We start from the raw sequence: 24,036 nt of genomic DNA, 5'->3' as shown, positions 1-24,036 counted from the left end.
GCCTACAACTTAACACTAATATAACCTATGGCAGCCAGCATCTAAAAAGCCACAGTAGTCAGGAAAAAAAAAAAAAAATTTGTTCTTCCCTTAATGCCTTCCTGACGGGTATGACAGTAGAGAATTAGTATTTGGGGAGTCTGTACCAGCAGTCTTTCTCTCCCTGGTGATCAGCTCAGTTTGTTGGTGAATTAATTTAGTTTCTCCTCTGAGTTATCTTTAATTGATTTAAATGCTTTCCATCCTTAATTGCGATGTAGGATAGGAGGTGGGAGAGGGAGAGTACATAACCTAAATATTCTTAAGCAATGCTGTTGCTTATGACAAAATGGGGAAAATATTTAAGAAATTTTTACTGTAAGTTGTATCTGAAAGGTGAGCATCTCAGTTATTAAACTTCAAGTATTCAAATAAAAGTAATTTCAGGTAACAACTTCATAGTTAAAAGGAACAAGTAATCTACAAAACAGTGGGGATGTTAAGATTGCCATAACTAAGCATGTTGCACTAAACTTCTGCATTTCATCACCTCTTTTCCTCTCACTTAAACAGTGATTAGTGTGTTAAGCATTAAATACTGAAACATATTCTGCTGTGTAAAATGCTGGGTATTTTTCAGCTGCTCTATCCGATGCTCTTTTTCTTCTACTCACACTTTTTCCTTTTACTAGTGCACTGTCTGCCCTCTATCTAAAGCTACTTATTTTAATGTCTCATTGAATTTAAGCCACCAAAGGCATTATACTCAGTCTCCTCCATTTTTATATAAATCTGAGCTGCTATTTAGGTATTCTTGCAGACTAAGCAGTGCCTGGACCTTCACCTTGAGTGTTGCTTCCCAGAAATTCCCCATGCTCTACTTTGAAACACATAAATTGTTCATAATTGTGTTTTCTTGGTCTGCTTTCCCCTAATATTTCACAACCTATCAGCTCAGCTTTGCTGTAGGCCAGCAGTTGCTATATTTTCTGAAGCACTCTGCCTTAAAACAAAGGTTAAATATTACAGTTCTTTTAGTTCTGTTTTGCTATAGTGCTTGAAACCTAACTTACAGAACCAGTGCTTTACTATCCCCCCCCCAAAAAGCAACTTATCTATGTACCATGCAGATTTCAGACAAAAAACATTAAATCAAAGATTTCAAGAACCTCCAAAATAAACTAATAAGGTGTTCCTTTTATTTTCTCCCCACTATTTTTATCTTCAAAAGGGTTCATCCTATACTGGAAGGAAATCAAATAGCAATATTTAAATGAAAAACTACTTACATCATAATCAGAAGAAATACTAGGCTCTCCATGGCTTAAATATTGCTTACTAGAATCTGTTACCTATATCAAAAAATACTCCTATCTCCTATAACCAGCAGGCCAGTAGGGATATTTTTTGGTAAAAAGATAGGACTTTATCAAAACTATAATACAGAATTCCTAAGTTAATTCTCAAGTCTAAATTTGAAAATAAAAAAACAACTTTATTTGTGGAAATTAGTAAGTAAAAAATGGTTACCGAATTTTTATGACTGAAACTTTGATCTGACATTTACATATCAGTATACCTCTTTGCCATATAAATATTTCAGAAAACCATTTGACAAACAATATTCCTATTTGGTTGAGTAAACCAGTTCTCTTAATGTTCACAAGAGTTTTTCTCTAGATGTAGTTTGATTTAAATTCAAAGAATTATGTAAGAGTATTTCCTGTATTTCCTAAATCATCTTGAAGCCTCACTTTTTCTAATAAGATTTAGTGAAGTACAGAGTAGCAAGACAAACTAAGACCCAAGGTGATTATCCTTTAGAAAGAGGCATGATTAAATGTAAGTATGTAACTCGTCCTCTTGAACTCAAATGCATGTCTTATTAAAGTGTTATTAGAACAGTGTTATGAGAAGAAGAAAGAGTACTCTGCTATGTCAAGTCTGGTAACAAGATCAATGCAGAAGATCTAAATGATTGAGCTATCATTCCATATTAACCCTTAATTGCAAAAGTCAATCTCAAGTGGTGCCCGCTGGGTATTTATCCTGATTTTTTTTCCCCTTGTTATTACACATGAGTCCCATCATTCCCTCTATCTTAAATTTGCCTATCTTTTGTGTTAAAAGGCAGTTTTCCCTCAGCAAATGGATGCCACGGTAAGGCTGTGTTCCAGACTTGCAGAAGATAAAGGCAGCACATTAGTCTTTTGCAGGAAAGAAGAAAATGCTAAAAACCAGGAGGAAGAAAACAACCTGAATCAAATGAAAAGGGAGGGAAGGGGAAAAAAAACCCCAGCATTTGTAGTAGGAAGTGATACAGGACTATGGAATGTAAAGGAATAATGGGAACCAGGCAAGAAGCAAGATCATATTGGAAAGGAACAGTAGAGGCGAGGAAGAAAGTGGCAGTCACAGTGGGCAGAGACAAACACTGGAGTGTAACAATGGCAAGGAGGCGCTGGGTAGAGCAACATGGCAGGTAGGGTCATGTTAGTTGGTAACCACCAGGGTGAGGGTGAGGTGATAGTTAAACTGATCCAAGGGCTGAATGCTGCTGAAAGGAGGGGCACCGGCCCCTGCACCCTGCTCAGCTACTTGTTCCCACTGCTTCCCTGGCACGGACCCGCCTGGGCCCACCAGCGATGCAGGAGCACTAGCTCTCTCCAGGGTCAAACAAGAACAAAAGCTACTAGGAGAGAGGCGGCAGGACAGCACCTAGGCATCCCCGTGTATGGGAAGAGAGCACCAGAAGCACCTTTTCTGACAGTAGTTTAGTGTGGTTTAGTTGTAATTTGAAATTACACCTTAAGGCATTTTTTTCTACAGCACCTGAAACTGGGCCCATGAAGAAGAGAGCGGTCTGTCAGTGCAACTACTTTAGTACGAGTACCAGTGATCTCTGCCATAGATCTAAAGCATCAGCTACACCAGTAAACCATGTAGGAATCAGGATGATCCTCCAAAGTGGACAGTTGCCATCTTCCCTTTTTAATTAAGGAAATCAAATGCAAAAACTACTCTGAGAAAATGCTCCATTTGCAAGTTCAAACATTCCAGCTACATAATGTCAAAACTAATTTTTTTCATACAACTTTATTCACGTCCCTTATGCATCACAAATTGTGATGCTATCTGTAATGTTCACATCAACTTAAACTTAGAAGACACTTGGAAAACCAAATCAAAATCTGATTATAGAAAATGGAAAATTTTCCTTTCACTTTTCTCTTACATCAGTCAAAGCCAACATTTCATCAACTTATATGAAGGTGATGGCATAAATGTCAAGGAACACAAGAATAGGTAATTTTTCATAATTTGCTACCCATGCAAAACACTAGACTCATATTTTTACTTTTATGAGAAGCTTCCACCAAAATCATAGATGAGTTTTGTATGTTTCAGCAAGTGTGATTTGGGTGACATATAGTAGAGGTACATGTTAGAGTTCTAAGCAAAGTTATAAACATTTGAAATAATGAAGTTATAAAATCGAGATTCCTCTGCAAACAAAGAAAAACCACGATCTCTTAATGCTTCTTCATAAATATTTTCACCATTACAGTGTTTAGCCCCTTGGACACTACTTTTACCTACCCTACCAGCTTCTTCTGATGACGTTTCTGATGGAACTTCTTTTACAATCTACTGCAGCCTGAGGATTCTGTTGTTTGTAGCTTTGTCTCAAATAAGTACGGTATCTTCCCATATGGGATCTGCAGCAGCTGTAGTAATACCATCAGGGAAAGTATATTTTATTACCCTCAATGAGGCCGAAAAAATTACATTAGGGTATTGTCAGTTGTAACATGTGGCTTATTTAATTAGATACACAAGTACTGGGAGAATTCCCAAAATAAAATACATCCGAGACAATTACTAGATACACAACATGAAGCACTTGAGAGCTTTGATCTCCAGACACTACCTTCAAATGTCCATGTGCAGCACACTCTTATTCTCACTAAATGGTTAACTTGGGCTTTTCATGATTTAGCTTCTGTAGGGAAGTAAATTATTATTATTTCCGATGGAAAATATTTTTTTCCTTAGGATTAAATAATCAATAGTATTACTATTAGAAAGGAATTCTCCAAGAAGTCAAGAATCTTGGTTGCAAAATATTTTTAATATTAAGGACTAGCCTTATTATCTTTAGATAATCTCATGAAAAAGGGTAGAATAAAGCAGTGTAGCCCTTTGTATTTCTGAAAATACTTGTGTTAGAAATATTCCACCAACCTACAGTAATATTCTCCTTTGTGTATCTTGTGTCTTGGTAGCCGAGGTCAGTTCTTTATGACATTTCCTATTTTCCTACCTGAAAGAACTCCTTACAGCAGAAATTACCAGTTCCTTCTGAATTTTTCTTTACTTCAACATAGCTTTAGAATTTGTCTCTTTGTGGATTCCAAAATATGGTACAAGATGCAGGCCCCAAAGCCTCAGCAAGGCCGTGCCTGAACATAAGCCTGTTCCTGTCTTCCAGGAGAATTCACACATTGTTTTTCCAGTCTGGAATGGAGTGACAAGGTTATGCCACCCATATTCCTTGGAAAAAGCTGCACATAGATTTCCCAGATCTGGCTGTGATACAGGCCATGTCTACATAACTAGTGCTGCACTGTTAAGTGCAAATCAATACACAGAAGTATTTGATGCTAAGATTGCAGCATTCATACAACACACATTTCAGCAGCTTTTAAATTAGAAGAGCACTAATCTTAACAAAGCACGGTAAAATGGAAGAATCAGGAGATTCACTTCAAAAGCTCACTTCTGATCTAAATTAAAATGCTACCAAAGACACATCCATACTTGCTAACAAAATGAGGCTACCATCTGGCACATGAAAGGAGACTATGTTTTGGTCAAAGGTGTAACTGGAACGAATGCCTGGTGTGGATTTTAACAATCACTGTTTTCTTTTTACCATTTACAACAAATAAACCAATTTCAGAGATTTTATGAATTATATAAACTCTAAAATATTCATAGTTTATTTGGGTTATCTGAAAGCATAAATGTTGCAGATATTTAGAATGGGCATATCACTTACAAGAGCTGTTGTGTACACTTATGAAAATTGGGGAATTACTGTTACAAGACTGTTTCTTAGGAAAAATGTAGAATGCTTTGAATAATACTATGAGATTTGAAAAAAAGAACGTAGTCACATCATGGAAAAAATATACTCCATTTATGCTGCAGGGAAAAGTTGCAAGTTCATGTAAGTACAATACATGTCTATGAAACTTGGGCAGCTTTTACACTGCGAACAGCCCTTATCAGAAGTTCATAATCTTGCCAAAATCTTTCTTTGTTTTTCTTATGCAAAAAACCTAGAATACCACTTAAAGCAAAATAAACGTTCTGACCCTCAGAACTCTACAGAAGATTTTATCCTTAACAGTGGTCAGAGTAAGCTAATCTTGTACATGGATACGCGTAATAAATGTTCTCTCCTGGGGTTACAGGCAAAAAAATACACTTTATTCAAATTAACATGGACAGGCCTAAAGTCTGGGCAGAATACGCCTGCAAAGTTTATTTCGTTATTTAGAACGAAACAAAACAGCCACCAGTTCTAGGAAGGCAGACCATATGACCAAAACCCGAGCCAAAATGTGGTGTGAGTCCAGAAGAAGCAAAAAAGCCTAAGAAACAGCAACAAGGCCGCTGGCGGGAGCTTCTGCCCTGTGTGTTCAGTAGCTGAGATTTTTTTTTTCCACCAAGAATAAAACACCAGGTGTTTTAATACCGATTTAGAAAAGCTTGCCGGTTGTGCTGCAGCACAGCCAGCAGCCCCCGAAGCTGGGAAACCACGGAGACGGCCTCAGCCCCCACCGGACAGGCTGCGCACAAACGCAAAGCCTCCCCGCACGCTGAGATAACAACCCCCTAAAAGAGTCTAAAAGAGTCTAAAAGAGTCTAAAAGAGTCTAAAATAGGCTAAAACCCGCTCCCCGGGCTGGCTTAGATCATCTTCCTCCGGGCAAGGGGAGAGGGGAACGGGGTGTATAGAGGAACACCCGCCTCATCCCTTCCCGCCGGGGCTGGCGGCCATCTCCCCTCAGCGACCGGCGCGCGCGTCCGCCTACTCACCGCCTACCCGTGACGTCTCCTTCCCGCGCCCAACGGCCGCGCGCTAAGGGACGGCTCCGCCCCGCCGGAGGGGGATGCAGGGAGTTGTAGTCCGACGCCCGTCCGGAACTACAAGTCCCATAACAGCCGGGGGTGAAGGGGCAGAGGGAGGCGGCGCCATTTTGAGAGCCAGAGGTTGCCAGCGCTCCCCCCATACACACACCCGGCCAGGCCCCCTCAGCCTCTCGCCTCCCCCCCCACCCCCGCCTGCCGGGGGTGCGCTGCTCGCCGAGGCGGCGGAAGACGGGCGGGCGGGCGGCTCTGCCTTGAGGTTGGTCTCCTCAGCCGCATAGCGGCTGTGGCTTCTGTTTAGCCGGGCCGGGAAGACGCTTCTCCCCGCCGCTGCCGCCACTATTTCTGCCGCCGACAAAGTGTGGCGAAGTGGGGCCGTGGCCGAGCCCTCGGGCCGCCGCCGCCGGGCGGGGAAGGGGGATAGTGCGGGAGCGGCGGCTTTGGCGCACAGGAGCCGGCTTGCTGAGGTGGTGGGACATGGGCGCCGGGCTGAGGGAAGTGTGTGTGGGGCGGGGAGGGGGGCTGCCTTGCACTGGGGCGCGGGGAGAGAGGCAGGGAGCGGCTGACGCGGCTACCGAGAGCCGGGGCTGGCGGCAGCCGCGCCTTCGCCTCGGGCACCCGGCCCGGTGCGGGAGCAGCGCCTGCTTCCCCCGGCTCTGAGGTGTGGCCTGGCTCGGTGTGAGGGACGCTGGTCTGCGTGCTTTGTCACCTCTGCACCCAGAAAGAGGTGGTCATGCAAGCAGTCAGTTTCCCCCATCTGTAAGTTCTGCCACATACGCCGCCTTTGTCCATTTGGAAATTTGTTGTACAGGTGGAGCTTAAGGCCTTGAGTTACTTGGTTGATCCTCTGGATGTTTGGCAGGTTAGTTGGAGTGGTGATTTAGTGTTGCAAGTGCCAGCCTGGTGAATCACATATGCCAGCTCAGGTTCAATGCTTACAAACATTTGTTTACAGAAATACGACAGACCTATGCTTATCCCATTCAAGAAGCAAGGCTGTCACAGATTGCACTTTCTCCGTACCTACTTGCTCAGTGCTCCCCAAGAATGCAGGTGGAGATGCTTTCGCATGCAACTTCACTATCCCAAAGGGTAGTCGGAGAAGGTCTATTAAAGATAAGCAAGAAAGGATGTTCCTGTGTGGGACGGTCACGGAGTAGCATCCTCCATCATTAGAGATATTCTTGTGCAACAAGCATTCACATGCTCTCTGTTTTCACTCCACATCAGAATATGGGCTCTGCTTAAACACCATCCCAGAAGACAGGTGAGGACATAGAAGCTAATGAGGCAACTTTTTTTTTTCCCAGTCCTGTTTTTGAGTGGAGGTAGAGTAACATTTTTTTGATAGATGGGGGATAGAGTCCACAATTCATATAATGTCATACTTGCTTTCTCCTTTACAAAAAGGAGGAACTGAGAAGCTGGACGTATGCGTAAAACATGTATATCTTGAGGAGAGACCGTAGTACCCACAACATTGTTCCACCAGTTCTGAGGAAGAGGGATAGTTTCATGGCCATGTTTCTCCACCTTCTTGCACTAGTGCTGTCTTCCAAGTAGTAGAGTCAAATGCAAACAGTAAAATCTCCTTGGTTTAGACATTTTGAGGCTCAGGATGGCAGGATTTTCTTCCTTTGGATGGTAGGTGAGAAAGTGCCCAGAGTAACACATTTTCTTGTCAGTTTTGCAAGTGAACATGAGTTGATAAATGTTACTTACAAATCTTCCCTTAATACTACCTACAGATCCTTTTCAGATAAAGGACTTAATTTCTTGTCCAGAATGAAGAGCATGTGACATTTTATTAATATTTACTCCTAGAAGGTTGAAATGTTTACAGAAAGCAGTAGAATAAACCCTCTAGTAGGAAAAATTCTTTCTTGTTTGGTACTGCATTTGCTTGGGCGGGGAGTTGCTGAATAAATTATTTGGCACTTGATTTATAATAAAATGGCTATTGCTTTTTATTGTATTCTGTTGAGACCTCTGGAATACAAAGGAAAATCCAAGTAATTCTAACTAATAGATGGATAATGGCATGACAGCATGTCACGGTGGTCAATGCCATTTTGATTTGTTTTTAACTGCTCTCATCTCTCTGAATCTTTCTGAAACTTGTTGGCTCATTCTTAGAATGCAGTCTGTTTGGGGCACCGATTGCTTTTTTGTGTTTATTTTTAGAAAATGTGCAACCAAATGGTCTTAGTCCCTAACAAAGGTCTTTAGTTGTTCTAATACCAGAAATATAATAACAGATTGCAGATTTAATTTTAAGTCTTATTTGACTAGTACCAAATTATAAATGCCATCCAGCATCTGTTTGATTGCTGTTAAATGAATTAGTTGAGTTCAGTTCCTGTTACAGAAAATAATCCTTGTGATTGAAGTACTTGCATTTTTGTTGGTCATAGTAGTGATGTCAGGCATCAGTTTGTGCATTGGAAATTGGCACATGCTTATCTTGTAAAAGAGATATATAACACTTGGCAGATTAACGTAAGTCAGTAGAGAACGCGTTATTGATGCAACTCATTTTTCAAATATTTGCATTTAAAAAGTATGATTCGTAAATTATTTAAGGTGTATCATAAAATGTGAACGCTAGACTGGTACAGCACTAATGTAGTTCTTTGCTAAAGATGTGCAATAATGTGGCAATTTTGTTTAAACAATACTTCCAGTAGGTGATGGCTGCTTTTCTTCTGGTTGAGTACGTTTTAGTTGTGACCGTGGAGGGTCTGAGGATGCATATCATGGGCCTGAATAACTTCTTTTTTTTAATACTTTACTTTAAAAATGTGCATGCTGATAATGTGTTAATTTTTTTCTAAGATGCTTCATGCTGAAAGTAAAGTAAGGCTCTTGGAGTGTCAGGATGAAATCGCAATTGAACCACGTTCTAAAAAAATGAAGTCAACAGAAGGGCCTTACGAGAAACCCTCTGATGATGATAACCAAGGTATTCAGGAGGAAGTGGATGCTGAGAGAACATCAAATGATTTGATACCAGCATATACCTCAGATAACCAAGGGCAACATGAAGTGCAGAAGCAAGAGAAAATACCTACTGGTGTCTTGGGAACACTAAATGAAGTGTTCCCTGAAAATAATCTAGTGCTTAGTCAGCCAGCTGATTCAGAAACTGTGCAGAATGTAAATCCTCCATTTGCATCAATAAATGACACTAAAGTCGAAGAAAAGAAAGGCCCTTTTATTACAAATAATGCTGCTGAAGATAATATTAAAAATAGCAGTACATCATTCTCAGTAAACAGAAATTTTACCTTTTCAGATGAAGAGTTTTTTACAAGCAAAGAATTTATTGGACCGATTTACCAGCCTGCTGAAAGTAACAAACAGGACAAATCTAGCAGTTGCAATGAATGTAGAAGCAGTGAGGGAGATCAGAATGAATTGCGTGAAAACAGAGCTAAAAGAAAGGAGGCAAAGAAGATGCAGACTATTTCTTCTCCTGTACCAGAAATAGATGATGAACTGAACCAGTTCTATAAGGAAATTCACCAGCTGGAAAATGAAAATTTAGATACTAATTTTCAGGAAAAAGAAACTGAAACTTCTCAGGAACAATACTCTCCATATAACTGTAGTCAAACCTCACAAGAGGATTATCAACGTGTATTGTTGGGCAGCCCACAACCATTTTATGAGAATGAACGTTGTTTCTCTGGGGAACAGAACAGTCAGAAAACAAGCAGCGAGCAGCAGTTTGTCGTGGAAGCAAGTGGCTGGAAAAATGAAAATACCTTTAATGGACAAGTAGATTCTAAATATTGGAACTACTCAGTGCCTGAATTCAGACCTGCTTGGCAGTCAACAGAGTCTTTCATAGTACCTCAGGGACCTCTTCCTCCTAGATTGAACCATCAATCACATTTTCAGATACTTAATTCCCCACCACAAGAAACAAATGTTCTTCCTTCTCAGAATGGTGAACTTTCTTACAAAAATTATCATGGTTACCGTGGAAATACTGATATCAATGATCATGTTCTACTGCTTGATCAAAGTACCAACTATGCTGGTCATATTGATATGCATACTACTCAGGTCTTCAGAAATGGAAATAATGACCAGAACGGACTCCAAAATAATGACCAGAATGGACTCCAAAACAATGGTTTCTGTGAAACCAGGGAAGAGTGTTGGAAGGATCCAAAAGCTGACAGTACAGAAGGAATGCACAGCTTTTCTTCCTTGCAGTTACCTGAAGAAAGATTTGGTTGTTCACAGAAATTGCTCCTAATCTTAAGAGGCCTGCCTGGTTCAGGGAAATCAACACTTTCTCGGTAAGTAAAGACTTAAAGCTGAGAAGCTTATTAAAATCAAAATTTTTAAGACTTTAAAAAAAAAAAAAAATCTGTAAGCACTTGGCAAACTTTGGTGTTTGTAAATTAGGCTATTAAAATGCAGTAATTTTTACTTAATGAGGACAAATAACAGTAAATACTAAAAAGATTTGCTTGGGTTTTTTGTCTCCTTTAGAGTTAGGATGAACAGGAGCTGTTTTGTGTTAAATTTAAAATGTTCTGTATCCATTAAATTGCATAATTTTTTATTCTGAAACTTTCAGGTGTACTAGAATGTGATGGTTTGCCTTTTTTTTTTTATTCTTATGTTCCTTCATTTAAAAAAATCTTCCATCCAATCTAACAGCATTAATTTGGCTGAACCAGAAGTACTTTTTTTATGCCCATGCAAAAATCTTCAAAGACCATTAGAAGAATTTTGCTACTCTGAAAATACTTAATTTGTTTTCATTGTGTTGATGAAACTGAGCATAATCTCATCCCCTTTTTTTCATACTATGGTCTGTCAACTTCTCTGTTTATTTGTGAACAGCACGCAAGAAAAGTATTATTTTCCCTTAAAAATATACTTGTGGATGTCTGACAGGGTTAAAAGCAGGTACCACCTCCAACTCGGATTTTTACTTTGGGGGTGGGGGGGTAGTTTAAAAACACATAAGTTGACATAGAGCACAGGCACTATCTGTATTAAGTGAAAATAGGTTTCTCTTGCATACAAAAAAAAAAGTTACTGTATCAGTAATTACTCATTGAGCTTCATCCAGAAACTACATCACAAATGGGATGTCGTCTTTGGTTATCTTCTGTTGTACGCTAAGAGTCTATGAAACAGATACAGTGATCATCATCTTCCTTGTTTTTTGTATAAAGGAGTAACCTTGCTGTTTGTGGTTTTTTTCCTGATATTTAGGACACCGTGATCTCCATATCATAGAAAAATACCTATTAGAAATTTCTATCTTACATGTTTGTATAATGTTAACTATAATATTTTCTAGTTACTGATTGCTCTATTTTGCAAACCTGCATTTTTGAAGCTGCATGTGCCTGTGTGAGTATTATTGCAATAATTCCTTTAATATATGAAAGCAATGTAGAAAATTTTAAAAAATAACCCTGTGGAAAAAATGGTGCCTCATTCAATGCAGGAATTTGGTAATACGTAGTGTGAAGGTACCAAATATTTTGTTTTCCATGTTTGGTGTGCTGAATTGTCTTTGAATCTTTCTCCAAATATATTACTTGTATTAACTGAAAGATTCTAAGTATCTTCATGTTTTTATGAACACATATTCATGCTTTTTTCATCTCTCGCTAGTGAGATCATTTAGTAATTTTATTTAACAGATGGGAAAGTGGGCACTGAGATCAAGGTCAAGAATAGTCACCAAATTTGGGTGCAGAATTTGAACTGCGTGGGACTTGTTTTTCAGCGTATTCAATTATATGCAGTTTTGTATGTTCAACACTTGGTTGCAATTGTTAATTCCCATAAAATCATGTCTTGCGTACTTGGGGGGGAAGAAAATCCCAGAATTAATGTCTGCCTATGGGGAAGATATATGTATTATTAATTAAGTCTTATTCTTAGTAAAGTTGAATATGTTTTTCTGTGTAACATTATAGAATTCTGCAGTGTAGATGAGGACAGCAAATACAGTCCTCTGATGTCATATTAGTACCCGCAGGTATCTTTGCAGGCTTTGCATCTTTAGCACCTGCAGACAAATCTCCACCACTTGTGCTAGAAAAATGACTGTGAAGGAAAAGCAGAAATTTGACATCATCTGTGTGGATTGGCACTAGAAGGGAATGAGATGCATCTTGCAAGTGGGTTTCCCAAGTATGAAATGTCAGCAGAGCAGCAGCGAGACCCAGGAATTTTGAATTCCTATCTGCGTTTTGTGCGAAGTAAGGGTTTGTAAGTACAGGCACTTTTCCTCCTGCTCCCAAGCTTGACTCGTGTCTGTCCTGAATCTTCCACTGAAGTCTGTGTTTTGTTTTGACTCTTGAATCCCAGCTGCTTGGAATCACAGGCGTGTTTTTTGGAAGAGGCTTGTGGAGGTCAACTAGTCGATTGTTCTGCCTGGAGTGGCTCTTTCACCATCACTGGATCAGATCAGGTGTGTCTTTTTCTAGGCTGATCTTAAAAAACCTACAAGACTCCACGGTTTCTCCAAACTTTTCTGGTGCAGTACTACCCTCCTAATAAAGAATTTCTTCCTAATCTCCAAACTGAAGTTCCCTAGCCATAATTTTTGTGTGTTCTCCTGTGTTATAACATGTACTGTTACCTGGTAGAATCTGGCTCTCATCTTTGCAGCTTCCCTTCAGGTAAGGGGATAGGCTTATTCACTGTCATAGGCTGATGTCAGGTGGCCTTTTACTGTCTTCATTGCCAGACTAAATAAGCCCAGCTGCTGTTAACCTGTCCTTGTAGGTTGTATGCCCTTAACCATCTTGGTAGTCATCTGTTCAGCCGTTTCATGGTTTTCAGCATGTTTTTTGGACTGGGAAGCCCCAAACTGGACACAGCATTTCAGAATTTACCACATGAGTCAGGTAGAATGTGGATGATACCTTCCGTTAATCTACTGGCCACATTTTCTCTAATAAAGCCCAGCATGTGGTTTGCTCTTCTTTTGATGAGAGCACACCATTTGCTCATCTCCAGTTTGATGTCCACTGTAATCCTCACATCCTTTTCGGCAGGGCTGCTCAACCAGTCTCTTTCTCTCCTGTACTGATGCTTAGGTTTCTTCTTCACCAGTTGCAGAACTTTGCTCTTTTCCTTGTTAGGCTTCATGATGTTTTGCTTAGTCTGGTGCTCAAGTTTCTCAATGGCCTTCTGGATAGAAGCCTTACTGTTCAGTATGTTGGGCATCGCTACTGATTTGGTGTCGTCTGCAAGTTCTCTGCCTCATCATCCAGGTTAATGATGAAGATACTGAAAAAATTGGTCCCACTATTGTCCCCTGCTGTACTCTGCTTCTTACTGGCTGGGAGATGATGTCAGAAGCCTTGAGAATTTCAAAAGTATGCTACATTCATCATTCTGTCCTCATCCACAAAGGCAGTTGTTTCATCAGAGAGTGCATTCTGGTCAGTAAACAATGATTTGTCTGTTGCAAAACCCCCACTGACTCCTCCTGATTACCTTCATTTCTGTCACATGTTTGGAAATAGATTCCAAGGGGATGCACTTGGTTGTTTTTCCAGAACTGAGGTTAGGTGAGGTTGAGCAGCCTTTAGTTCCTTGGGTCCTTGTCTTTACTTGCCTTAAATACAAGGACAGCATTAGCAGTTTCGTGGTCACTGGGGAGCTCCCCTCATCTCCTCGATTTATTTCCTGCATTCACCTGACTAGACAATCCCAGCCTCCCAGCTCATTTGAGTTCCTATCTCTTTACCCATCTATTTCCAGTTTTGTTTTCCTATTCCTATCCAACCATGGCTTTTGGACTGTGCTTACTAGCTCCACGCCTGCGCCTAAATTCTAAGCTGATTTCTCAGTTCCTTCTTCTCCACCCCCCTTCTTCCCAGATTCATCTTGTCCCTGTTTCAGCTGGCGATATTACCTCCTTCCCAGCACCATTGTACCAATTTCTTCCTTGCGCTTGATTCACTCTTTGCCTTGTTCCTATTTCCTAGCTCTGCTACCAGTAGCAAGTTGCTTGTTCCAGTGTTTATACCATTACGCTTCCCATGTCCTTCCTATTTTAGGCCAATTTTGTTCCTTCTCTTGCCATTCTTAAGATTGTGTTGGGAGAAATGTGTTCTTACAATGCAGTATTGGTACTGAATCAGCTTCCTGCCACTGCCGGAATGCTGTGTTCAGGAATGGATTTACTGCAGTGAGAATCTTTGCATTTTCTGCTCTACTTTGTACAAAAATGAGTACGTTTCACTGTTGTTTTCTGTGCACGTGACATTTTGAAGTCCTGCAGCTTGGACAGATTTACAAAACATTTTTGCAGGAAAAATAAACACATGTACTTTGCCAGAGTTCGCTTCCTTGATCCAAAGCTTCTCAGAGACAAGCTTGGAATAATGAAACATGATAAAAATGCTGTATTTCTTCCTTGGTTTTGGAAGTGATTGACCATTTAGTTAGACATTTTCTAAAACAATTTGGCCAGACAGATACCCCGCAATGATCTCTTTAGCCCAAGTAACAAAAGTCTGCTGCAATTAGAAATAGATGATAATATGATCTTATAATACTGGGAAAAGTTACAAGAAAACAGACTTGCATTTTTAGGCTATTTTGCTACTGAACTTGGCAGCGGTTGCAATTTTCCATTCTGCCATAAATATCTGAACATGAATTTGAGTAAAAAGGAGCTTAATCAGGTTGAAAGAACAAATATTGGTGTCATTTAAGAAGTACATTTTGAATGAAATCAATTGTCAGAAATATATGAAGATAGTCATGTTTATCTGGGGCCATTCTTCCTGAGAGCTTGATCTTTGGAACAGAAGAGTTAGAGTTAGTATTTGCAGCTGAATGTAGAAACAATTGTGTGTTGCTGTTTCTAATTGTGTATTTCTGTAAACAGTGTTACAAGCAATGCTTTTAAAATAGCATTTACATAGCTTAGTAATATTACAGATTCTAAAATGAAATTTAGTTATGGTCTATTTTTTTCCTCATCTGTGATATGTTAGCTATTTTAAATAGGTCAATTATTACATTCTAAGAGATCTTTATTATAAAATCATCTCTCAAAGTAGGTTAATCAGGATGCAGGTTGGGGGACCATTTTAGTTTTGAAGAAAAATTAAGGCAGGATTTGTGTTTGTACGCATACACTGGAAAAAACGTGTGTTGGTTTGCTGACTAGTTAAAACGAGCATTTTGGTTTCAAGATGAGTTTTGTATGTCAAGCTAATATCTTCTATTAGATCAGATAGCATGTCTGGAAAAAAATAAGTGAGCTACTTTAATTTTATATCTGCTTTAACTTCACTGTCCATGTTCGAAGGTGGGTGCTTTTTATGTGTTATGTATAAAGATGTATTTATCTTTTTTTTCTTTCTCCATCTCTCAAAAGTGGAATATCATCTCTTTGTGGGTTTAGATAATAATGATGTTTTCATTGCATGGGTGTGCTTTTTGTTGTTTCTGTTTCCTAGTTCATGAGTCTGGGATAAATTTCATTTCCAAATACATGTTAGAAGTATTTGAATTATTCCATATGATACCAACAAGTATGTTAGTGTTTTAAATTTTACAGGTTTAAATACTATGAATTCTGAAAGGGGCAATTGTCAGGCTTTTAAAATGTTATGTTTTATGATGTAATTTCACAGTTTAGAAACAGGCTACAATCAGTGTTGTAATAATTGAAGTTTTGGTTCATAAAATCATTACTTTGTGATGGCTTGTGTGTTGTGTATAGGGTAAGGGTTCTGTTACTCTGGCCTCTTTGGTAGTCACTTTGCCTTCCCAAATTCTGTAGTTTTAGAATTATTCTTGCAAACATGGTTTACAATATTAAATCTGTTATATCAGTTATATAGGTTCATACATAAATTGTGGTGTATTCTGAACTTCAGTGAATAATTACAAAATATTTCAAGAATAAACTTTGTTGATGGGTTTGTAAGATTCCCAGACCCTTGTAATTGTGTTTCTTTATTGCTACTAATGATGTTTGGAAGATATAGTAGAAGAATTTGAGTAAGTGATTTATTCTCCAGAACACTGAGCAAACAGAGTCTGTTCCTAGACATAAAAATTAAAATGAATGCTCCATTAGTGTTGATTCACCAGTTCATATATATTCCTACAGATACCTGATGGTCAGGCTCCTAGGAGCCGTAGGGGTGTGTCTATCTACTCAGCTAATAGAAGAATCCCAGTTATTATTTGCTATCCCTTTTATTAAGGCAGATGGTCCTTACTCTTTAAGGTGTGTGTGTGTATATACATTCAGCACACAAAAAGTGAGGGTTGGAAGATGGATCCATTTTTTTCTAGCATTATTAATTGGCAAATGTAGCATAGTGTAAATAAGAAAATTGGACCATGTGTGAAATCATGGCCAAGTAAGTTAATGAATATAAATTCCTGTTAAATATTTTATACAAGAGAGGAATAGATATAAGAAAATGCTTTTGCGTGTGGTATAAAATTTACTGGTACCATTTTATCTACTTAGAACAAAAATAGGCTTTGAATCCTTCTGTGGTCTCCTAAACCAGTAATACACATCCTGTTAAAAGACATAGGCTCCAACAAAAATAATTATTGAACAATGTCCAAAAAAAGCGGCAGTACTTTTGGTGTATCACGCTCTGCTTTCTGAAATAGCATTGCTATTTGTCCTGAGGTAACCTTAATACTCTGGAAAAGGGAGAAAGAGCAAGAAGGAAAAAACAGCTTGTATGCAGCTTTGATCATGTTACTTGACAGTTGCATCATTAGTAGTTTCTTCTGGTCCTCAGTAATCTGAGTTTTGTTGTTACAGATCTCTGTATTTTAAAAGCAAAAATAACCAACAACATAGTAGTGGGACGATAAATGTGTAGGAATGTAAGTTAATATGTAATACAGTGTCCCAGTCATTAAACTGTGATCCGTAACAGGTCTGTTGTTGGTGACAGGTAGCAAAACATAGCAAGTTCCTTGTGCAGGAATGAAACTCACGTAGCTGTTCCTGCAGATATACGTACGAAAGTTTGGTGACTTAGAACTAACATGCATTTGTTTCCTACATTATTTGGGATTTTGTTCTGTTCCTGCCACCTCAGCAGTAGCGCAAAGCCACATACTGGTAGTGCAGTTTGGTTTTTGTAGCCTTTGGGTACATTGCCTATTTCTGAGCCGGAATAGTTGCCTAAACTTCCATAGGACAGTGATATCTTGAGTGTTGCAATGGCTATAAATGTTCTGTGGCACTAACTGGCTGTTTTCTATTTTCAAATTTAAATATACTATAGAAAACAAAAATAGTCAAGGAGGTTTTGTAATCACACTTACTCTGTAGATCAGATTTTAAACAGAATTGTACTGTTGTCTCAGTTTTACAAGGTTTTCCTTTAAACCCCAATTTCCAAGGACTTTCTGAAAATAAAGTTTACATTTGGCAGAATAGGGATTGCTGATTGGGATGGATTAATGTGGATTTGATTTGACAGAGATTCTGATGTTCTTGATCAACCAGCAGTTAATTATTCCCTGTAACTTCACTATAATCAGTTTCTCTGACTCACAGGTATTTGTTGGCATGCCTGGGCAACATTCAGGATGAATTTTAGTTAAGTGCAAAAGTCAGCTCTATGATGTATCTAGAAGGTTTGACTGCAGCATTTCATGACAGTGCAAATACAGAGTTCTAGAAAAGCTTAATGGATTTTTGTAGTATTCCTACATTACCTATTACAATAACTTCTGTAATTAATAAACATCAGTAATATAAAATACTACAATATAGAGAAAAATAAAGATGTTAACAATGAACATTGCAGTTGTGTCCCTCAGAGTTTCTCTGTTTACCCCCATTGGCTTCCCCACAGTGTCTTTTATTGTTTACTAAAGTATACTTAAATTTCTCCCGTAGTCTTTAATGTTAGCTGTGCAAGAAGCAGAATGTAATGAAACTTATTCTGACCTACAGAAGAAGTAAACTTCTAGCCAGTAAAAAATCTGTGTTGCTTGGAAATGGCAGACCTAAAAGACTGGGTAAATGTGAAATTTGTGTTGCAATTTTATCTTTATGGGTTCTAATTTGAATCTCTGCATTTTATCCATTTGTGTACAAGTTTGTTATGCTTTGGTTTGTCTGTTTGTTTTCCCCCCATAAAAATTCATAGTATTCTTGAGAGAATATTCTGTTGGCTTTTGTTGAAATAGCCTACATGTCCAGAAGTCACCATGGAATGGCATTGCCTTAGGAAACCAAGCTAAAACACTCTCAAGTGGTTTAAGTGATTTGAGAAATGATTGTTTTTCTCCTGATTTGAAGTAATACATGCAGGGATAGTAAAGCGCATGGCTTTCCTATCACCCTGTTAGCACTAAAGTATGAACAATAGGGAGACAATATAATTCCCTGATAGAAACTGAGATATGAAAAAATCCTATCTTAAATTTCTTGTCACCTGTTAGACTGAAACCACAGTTCTACAAGACGTGGTCACCCATGTAGCAGCTTACTGCTGCTCAACCAGGGGAGGTCTCCATTGATAGTTAGCCACTTTTAATGTATCACCTTTTGGGGCCTTTTCTTGAATAGGCTCAACTGCTAAAGCTGCAGAAAAGTAACCCAGAAAAAAAGGAGAAAAGGAGCGCTTTCTTGTGAGTAGTAAATTCCAGTGCCTTATAGATCCAGTGAGTGCCAGAGTTCATGACAATATAGAGGCAAGTAAGACTGTGTCACCAGGGTTGCGGGAGAAGACGTAGAACTGAGATAGAGGGGTATAGGATCTTCTGTGATCCTGACTTTCAGTAGTAGGACAATCTTGAAAGCTTATTGTGATCTTTTACTTTTTCCTGAAAATAGGGAAATTGCTGTAAACGTCAGTAGTTTTCTTTTGCTGTTCCTGTTCAACCCACGTTGTATGTGCAGGCAGCATGGGCAAAGGTCAGAAGAGGGCATGTTGAGAGTTTAAGGTGCTGAAAAAGGATTTAAACATGCAGTTTGTTTCTCAGCTGCATCCAGATTCCTCATGATCAGATTGGTTTCTAGAGATAATTCCAAATGAGAATTGATATGGAAAATGTTATTAAATACATTAAATTATTATGAGGTACTTAGAACTTACTGCAATATAACCATAAATTAGATGGGTACAAACATCTCTTGGGGATGGAGGGGAAGAAACAACAAATACAGAAATAGTAGAGGGGGGGAAAATGTATTGATTTAATTTGGATTAGAATTATTCGTAATACATATGAGTGTACTTTTATAAACCTGTGTGAAGTTTGCAAGAAGCTCAGGAATAGGGCGCAGTTAAATTTATTTTAGCTATATTCTTTTTTCTGTGTCTTTTTTTTTTCTATCTGAAAAATAAAAGTTAAAATATTTTTGCATTTTCCTTTGTTTAACAGTATTCTGCTTCGTCAAAGTTGTGATGGCATTGTATTCAGTACCGATGATTATTTTCGTCAACAAGATGGATATACATATAATGCTGCTCAGCTTGGTGATGCCCATGACTGGAACCAGAAGAGAGGTTTGAATGCATAAGAGGAATCCTATTAAATTATGCTTATATTTAGAAAATAGAAGTATTGCATAAAGTGCATGTGTGTTAATAGTCTATATGAAAAGGAGTATATATATTTTAATATAAGGTATATAGAAGTATATATTTAAAGTATTCTTTATATTTTAATTAATGTATATATACACCTTACATTTTGAACTTATAGAAGGTTCAGAGTTAAAAATAGAAAATCTCTCCTCTTTGTGCTATGACCTGCTGATTTGTTACATTTGATACCAGTATCTTGATGGCAGAATTGAACCTTTTTAGTGCTGGCAACAACAGAATATCATGTTTTTCCAGTATCTTTCCTGATCTGAGGTTCATCCAGAATTTATGGAAGAGTTTTTCTGAGGAAGATTTTAGTTCATGTGTGTAGATTAACAGCTTTAGTAAGTCATCTTTCTTAACACCTAGCAGTGTCCAAAGGTTGGGTTTAATTGGTAAGGAAGTAGGTACCTGGGGTAAGAAGGGTAGCAGACAGATTCTTGCTCTTTCTGTAGCAGCTTTCTGAGAATCTCATTGTCTGTTTGCTGTGCTCCGAGGAGTGGACAAACCAAACAACTCCATTGCCTGTGCATGTAGATTACTGTCTGTGCTGCAGTGTCTCAAGCAGAAGCTTCCTTCCTGTCTAGAGGACTACTTCTTTGCATCAAAAGATACAGAGGGCCAAGGGGGAAAAAAAAAAAAAAAATCTCCCCTTTTTTCCCTCTCCTCACCCTAATGCAAAATTTATGATACATCAGGTAACATTTCTGTATGAACAGTGAAGGAATTTTTTAAAGCAATCATTAGAATATCAATTATAAAGAGCACTTCTGAGGTTGGAGTGCAGCAATAATAAGTACTTTGAATGAAGTTCCCAGTAGGAACCTGAGGAGCAGAAGTGTTGATAAGGTAGTAGTTTATGGATGAGAGGGCTCAACACTTCACAATTATAAGACCACCAAGCAATTCTCACTTGATAATGGCTTCTGGCTGTTTCTGACTAGACCTTAAGATCTCTCTAGTTCTGTATCACGTAGTTACACAGCGGTTTTGATAACAAGAACAGTATATAATTTAGTTATTTGGTGATTTTGATAGTAAGAACAAGAACAGCTGTGCTGTGTTGTATAGGACACCCCCACTGCAAAACACTTGCCAGAATAGCTTTGAGTTGAAGTTATACGCAATTCTTATCTCCTGCTTTAACTAGATAGAGCTCTCTGACTTGAAGTACTTCAGAAGCTCTTGGTTTCATTTGTGTGTGGATCCTTGAAACACATAAAATGATAACTTCAGGGGAATGATAATCCTGATAGTTGGGATTCTTTTCTGATGAGCAGGTCTAGGTTAAAGTTTCATACAGATTATATCAGCTGCATAAGTTATTTATATATTTCCTAATATTCATATGGCAACATATTTTAGCTAGAGCTTTATAATCCTTATGTCAGAATTATGGAGAAGGCAAAAATTTACTTTCTTCACAAATGAAAAAATTATTCTCTTAAAATTGTCCTCCCCCCATTTTTGGGGAGGGAGTGAATCTATAATAATCTATACAGTAAGTATCAGAAGAACTTAGTTACAAGTGAGACCCATTAGGGGGAAAAAAATAATTTATTTTAGATGAACAGAATTTCAAACTGTCAAATGTTTATAGGACAGTGAATTACATACCCTTGATACTAAAACACATACACATTTAATGTGAAGGTTGTACGGTCAAGTGCACAAATATTAGGAAACACTAGAATTAATTTGCCACTGCAACTTTAATTGTGAAATCAGTGTCATTCTTACAGGGTTTTAGGCCCTTTAAGTTCAGTTTTGTGGCTTTGCTAAGTGTCTCCTATTTTAGTTCATTCTGCCACTTCTACTGGAAATTTTGGCTGCCCTTGATGTGTTTTTAACATTGTTGACTTGACAGATTGAGTTGGGGTTTATCTGCTTTTTTTTGTTGTTTGGTTCAGTTTTGACAGTGACTAATAAAGTTACTAATTAACTTTTTTACTTTTATTTAAAACTTTAAGGTATTACGTCAGCACACTTAGCACTTAGATCCATAGTTAAAACAGAATGGTAGAATATGTAAGTGGGTTGTAGCTATAATATAATCTTTCTTCACAAGCTTTTGTAAATTAATGATGGTCCCATTATCTTCATTACAAAATTGGCTATTCTCTTGCTACCTTCATGAATCTTTTCTGAAATGCATATTTCAGGGATTTTTCCCTTGTTTCTGTCAGCCTGCCAGTTTTCTCTTCTAGATTCAGGTTTCAGAAAGATCATTTGTGCCAGGTTAATGAAGCCAGGGCAGTATATTTTTCTTTTTTTTTGAAATAGCTTTTCCCATCGATTCTTGGTGCTCCATTGGAACATATTTTATCTTTGCTTTTTTCCTCCCTTCAATCTACAAAGTTATTTCCCAGTCTGTTCATTTAATTTCTTCCTATTGTGTGGATTGATTCCTATCAAGATAAATCCCTAGTTCTCTCCAATAACTTAGGGTTTTTCTTCCTTCAGATCCCTGCTTCATTCAGTGTACAGATTAAGCAGTGTTCACTAAATGGGCAGGTATTCAACAGATGTATTTTTTTAATCTTCACACTCATTGTGGATCTTGCTTTTCATTTAATGCATACTATTTTAACTTTGTTTAATGGAACATTATTAGTTCTCCTGGAAACATTTTTGTATGAGTGTTATTTTAGTATTTTGAGCTTCAGATATTTCAGTTCTTTCATCTAGTTCATCATCTTAACTTTCCTGTGAGCGCTAGTAGTATTATATTCTGACTTTTTCATTGGCAAGCTAAAGCACAGTTGCTAAAAATGTCTTCCTATTTCGGATGCCAAACTTAGCAACTTAGATGTTTTCTTCAGGGTATGTAGTAGTAATTAAACTTCATATATTCAGAATAAATTTTCACTGTCTTCATATTGAGATGAGTTCATACCACTTCTGTAAATGATACCTGTAACTTGTAAAATTGGGCAGCCAGAAAATGAAGATCATGCAAAGTAGTGGCCACTTGGAAGGAGGTGGGATGATGTTCAAGAACATTCACCAAAAGATGATCCTTCATCCTTCTCCCTTTGCAGTTGTCCTGACTTATTTATCTCATGAGTACTTAAAAATAAATAAAAAAAAAAAAAAAAAAGAATGCTTGGGTCGTGCTGATGATCTGATACAGCCCCCCGATTCAAGTACTGAACAAGTCCATCACATGTGCTGAAAGAGGTAGGAGTATATATGAGGAAGTAGTGCTCAAATGCGTATTTAAGGACAGTATGGTAATACATATGCCCTATAATTACTACACACCCAGCCTTAATTCAGGTATTTCCTAAGGTTCAGAGTTTTGCTTTGTAACCATAATGCTTTTTGGGTTTTTTTTGTGTTGTTTTTGTTTGTTTGGTTGGGGTTTTTTTTGCTTTTGCACCCTTTCTGTGTCTTTTAAAAGAAGGACTGAATCCTTGCTCTTTTTCTGCAAGAATTTTGAAATGTGAAATTTTTGATGTGTTTGTGGCTCACATTGCTAGTACTGCTTAGAACTAACTTTAAATTTTTTTTTTCTTGGCTTCAGTGTGTAGCATCAGAGCAATTGATTTTTTAATTTTTTTTAATGGAATTCATCTTCACAATGCTTCTATAAAATAGATTAGGAATTATTGTTATGTTTTTACTGATTAACTGGGGCACAAAGAAGCTGAGGAATAGATTTTATAAAAGCCTTACTTACAGTTGTAGGATGCTTTGGAGTAGTTGTTGCAGGATGAATCTGATACTCATGAATCTGATAATCATAAGTTGCAAGTCTGCTTCTCCATCTGGCTTAGTTTCAGGCTACAAAAAGAACCTTATTTACTGATTCATGCACAAAGTGCTTTTCTAAAGATCTGAAAGTTGTGTCCCTTTCTGCAAAGAATGGCAGAGGTCTTGCTTTCGAAATAAAAAGGTGAAGAAAGTTAAAACAATGAAAATTAAGGTAGCCCATTTGTCCCAGAAGTGGGATACTCAAGTACCCTCTCTAGGTACTCTCCTCTGCAGGGGTTCCTTCTGAACTTCTGTTAAGAATAGCTGAACTTCTGGTAAGAATAGCTTAACTGCTGTCCAGGTTTGTATGCAGTGGAGGTGTATATCAAGCCGATAAGGGTATAGAACTTGAGTTTTCACTTCCTTGGGTAAGTGTCCTGTGTAGCATTATGTAGAAGCTGAATGTCATAATCATGCTCTCTAGATGTGCTCAGAAAAAGTGGTTGTGCAATGTTGTTTTTCTCAGGGACAAATCCTAGTAATGTGAGTTAGGAGTCCTCTGAGAATGCTTTCTGGACTAACTGTAAGGGATTTAGAAGAATGTCTGA

The 24,036-nt window shown here is 38.2% G+C and overlaps 1 protein-coding gene across 14 annotated transcripts in view; it reads left to right on the top strand.

Moving 5' to 3' along the window:
• Positions 1 to 6,331: 6,331 nt before the first annotated feature.
• Positions 6,332 to 24,036, top strand: part of LOC128153216 (NEDD4-binding protein 2-like 2) — a 49,929-nt gene continuing 32,224 nt past the window's right edge. For 3 of the 14 annotated variants that reach the window (XM_052812219.1, XM_052812216.1, XM_052812222.1), the window contains exons 1-2: positions 6,790 to 10,447; positions 19,527 to 19,651. In XM_052812219.1, coding sequence (XP_052668179.1) covers positions 8,973 to 10,447; positions 19,527 to 19,651 — 1,600 coding nt within the window. In that variant the 5' untranslated portion in view covers positions 6,790 to 8,972. Of the gene's footprint in view, positions 6,605 to 6,788; positions 10,448 to 11,466; positions 11,520 to 12,275; positions 12,592 to 13,445; positions 13,571 to 19,526; positions 19,652 to 24,036 lie in introns of those variants that run through there. The other 11 variants (XR_008238892.1, XM_052812223.1, XM_052812224.1 and 8 more) reach the window with 9 other exon arrangements.

This window comes from Harpia harpyja, chromosome 17 (genome assembly GCF_026419915.1).
Source record: "Harpia harpyja isolate bHarHar1 chromosome 17, bHarHar1 primary haplotype, whole genome shotgun sequence".
NCBI classification, from domain to species: Eukaryota; Metazoa; Chordata; class Aves; order Accipitriformes; family Accipitridae; genus Harpia; species Harpia harpyja.
The sequence above is the reverse complement of the archived record's forward strand: the minus strand, read 5'-3'. Positions and strand labels throughout refer to the sequence as shown.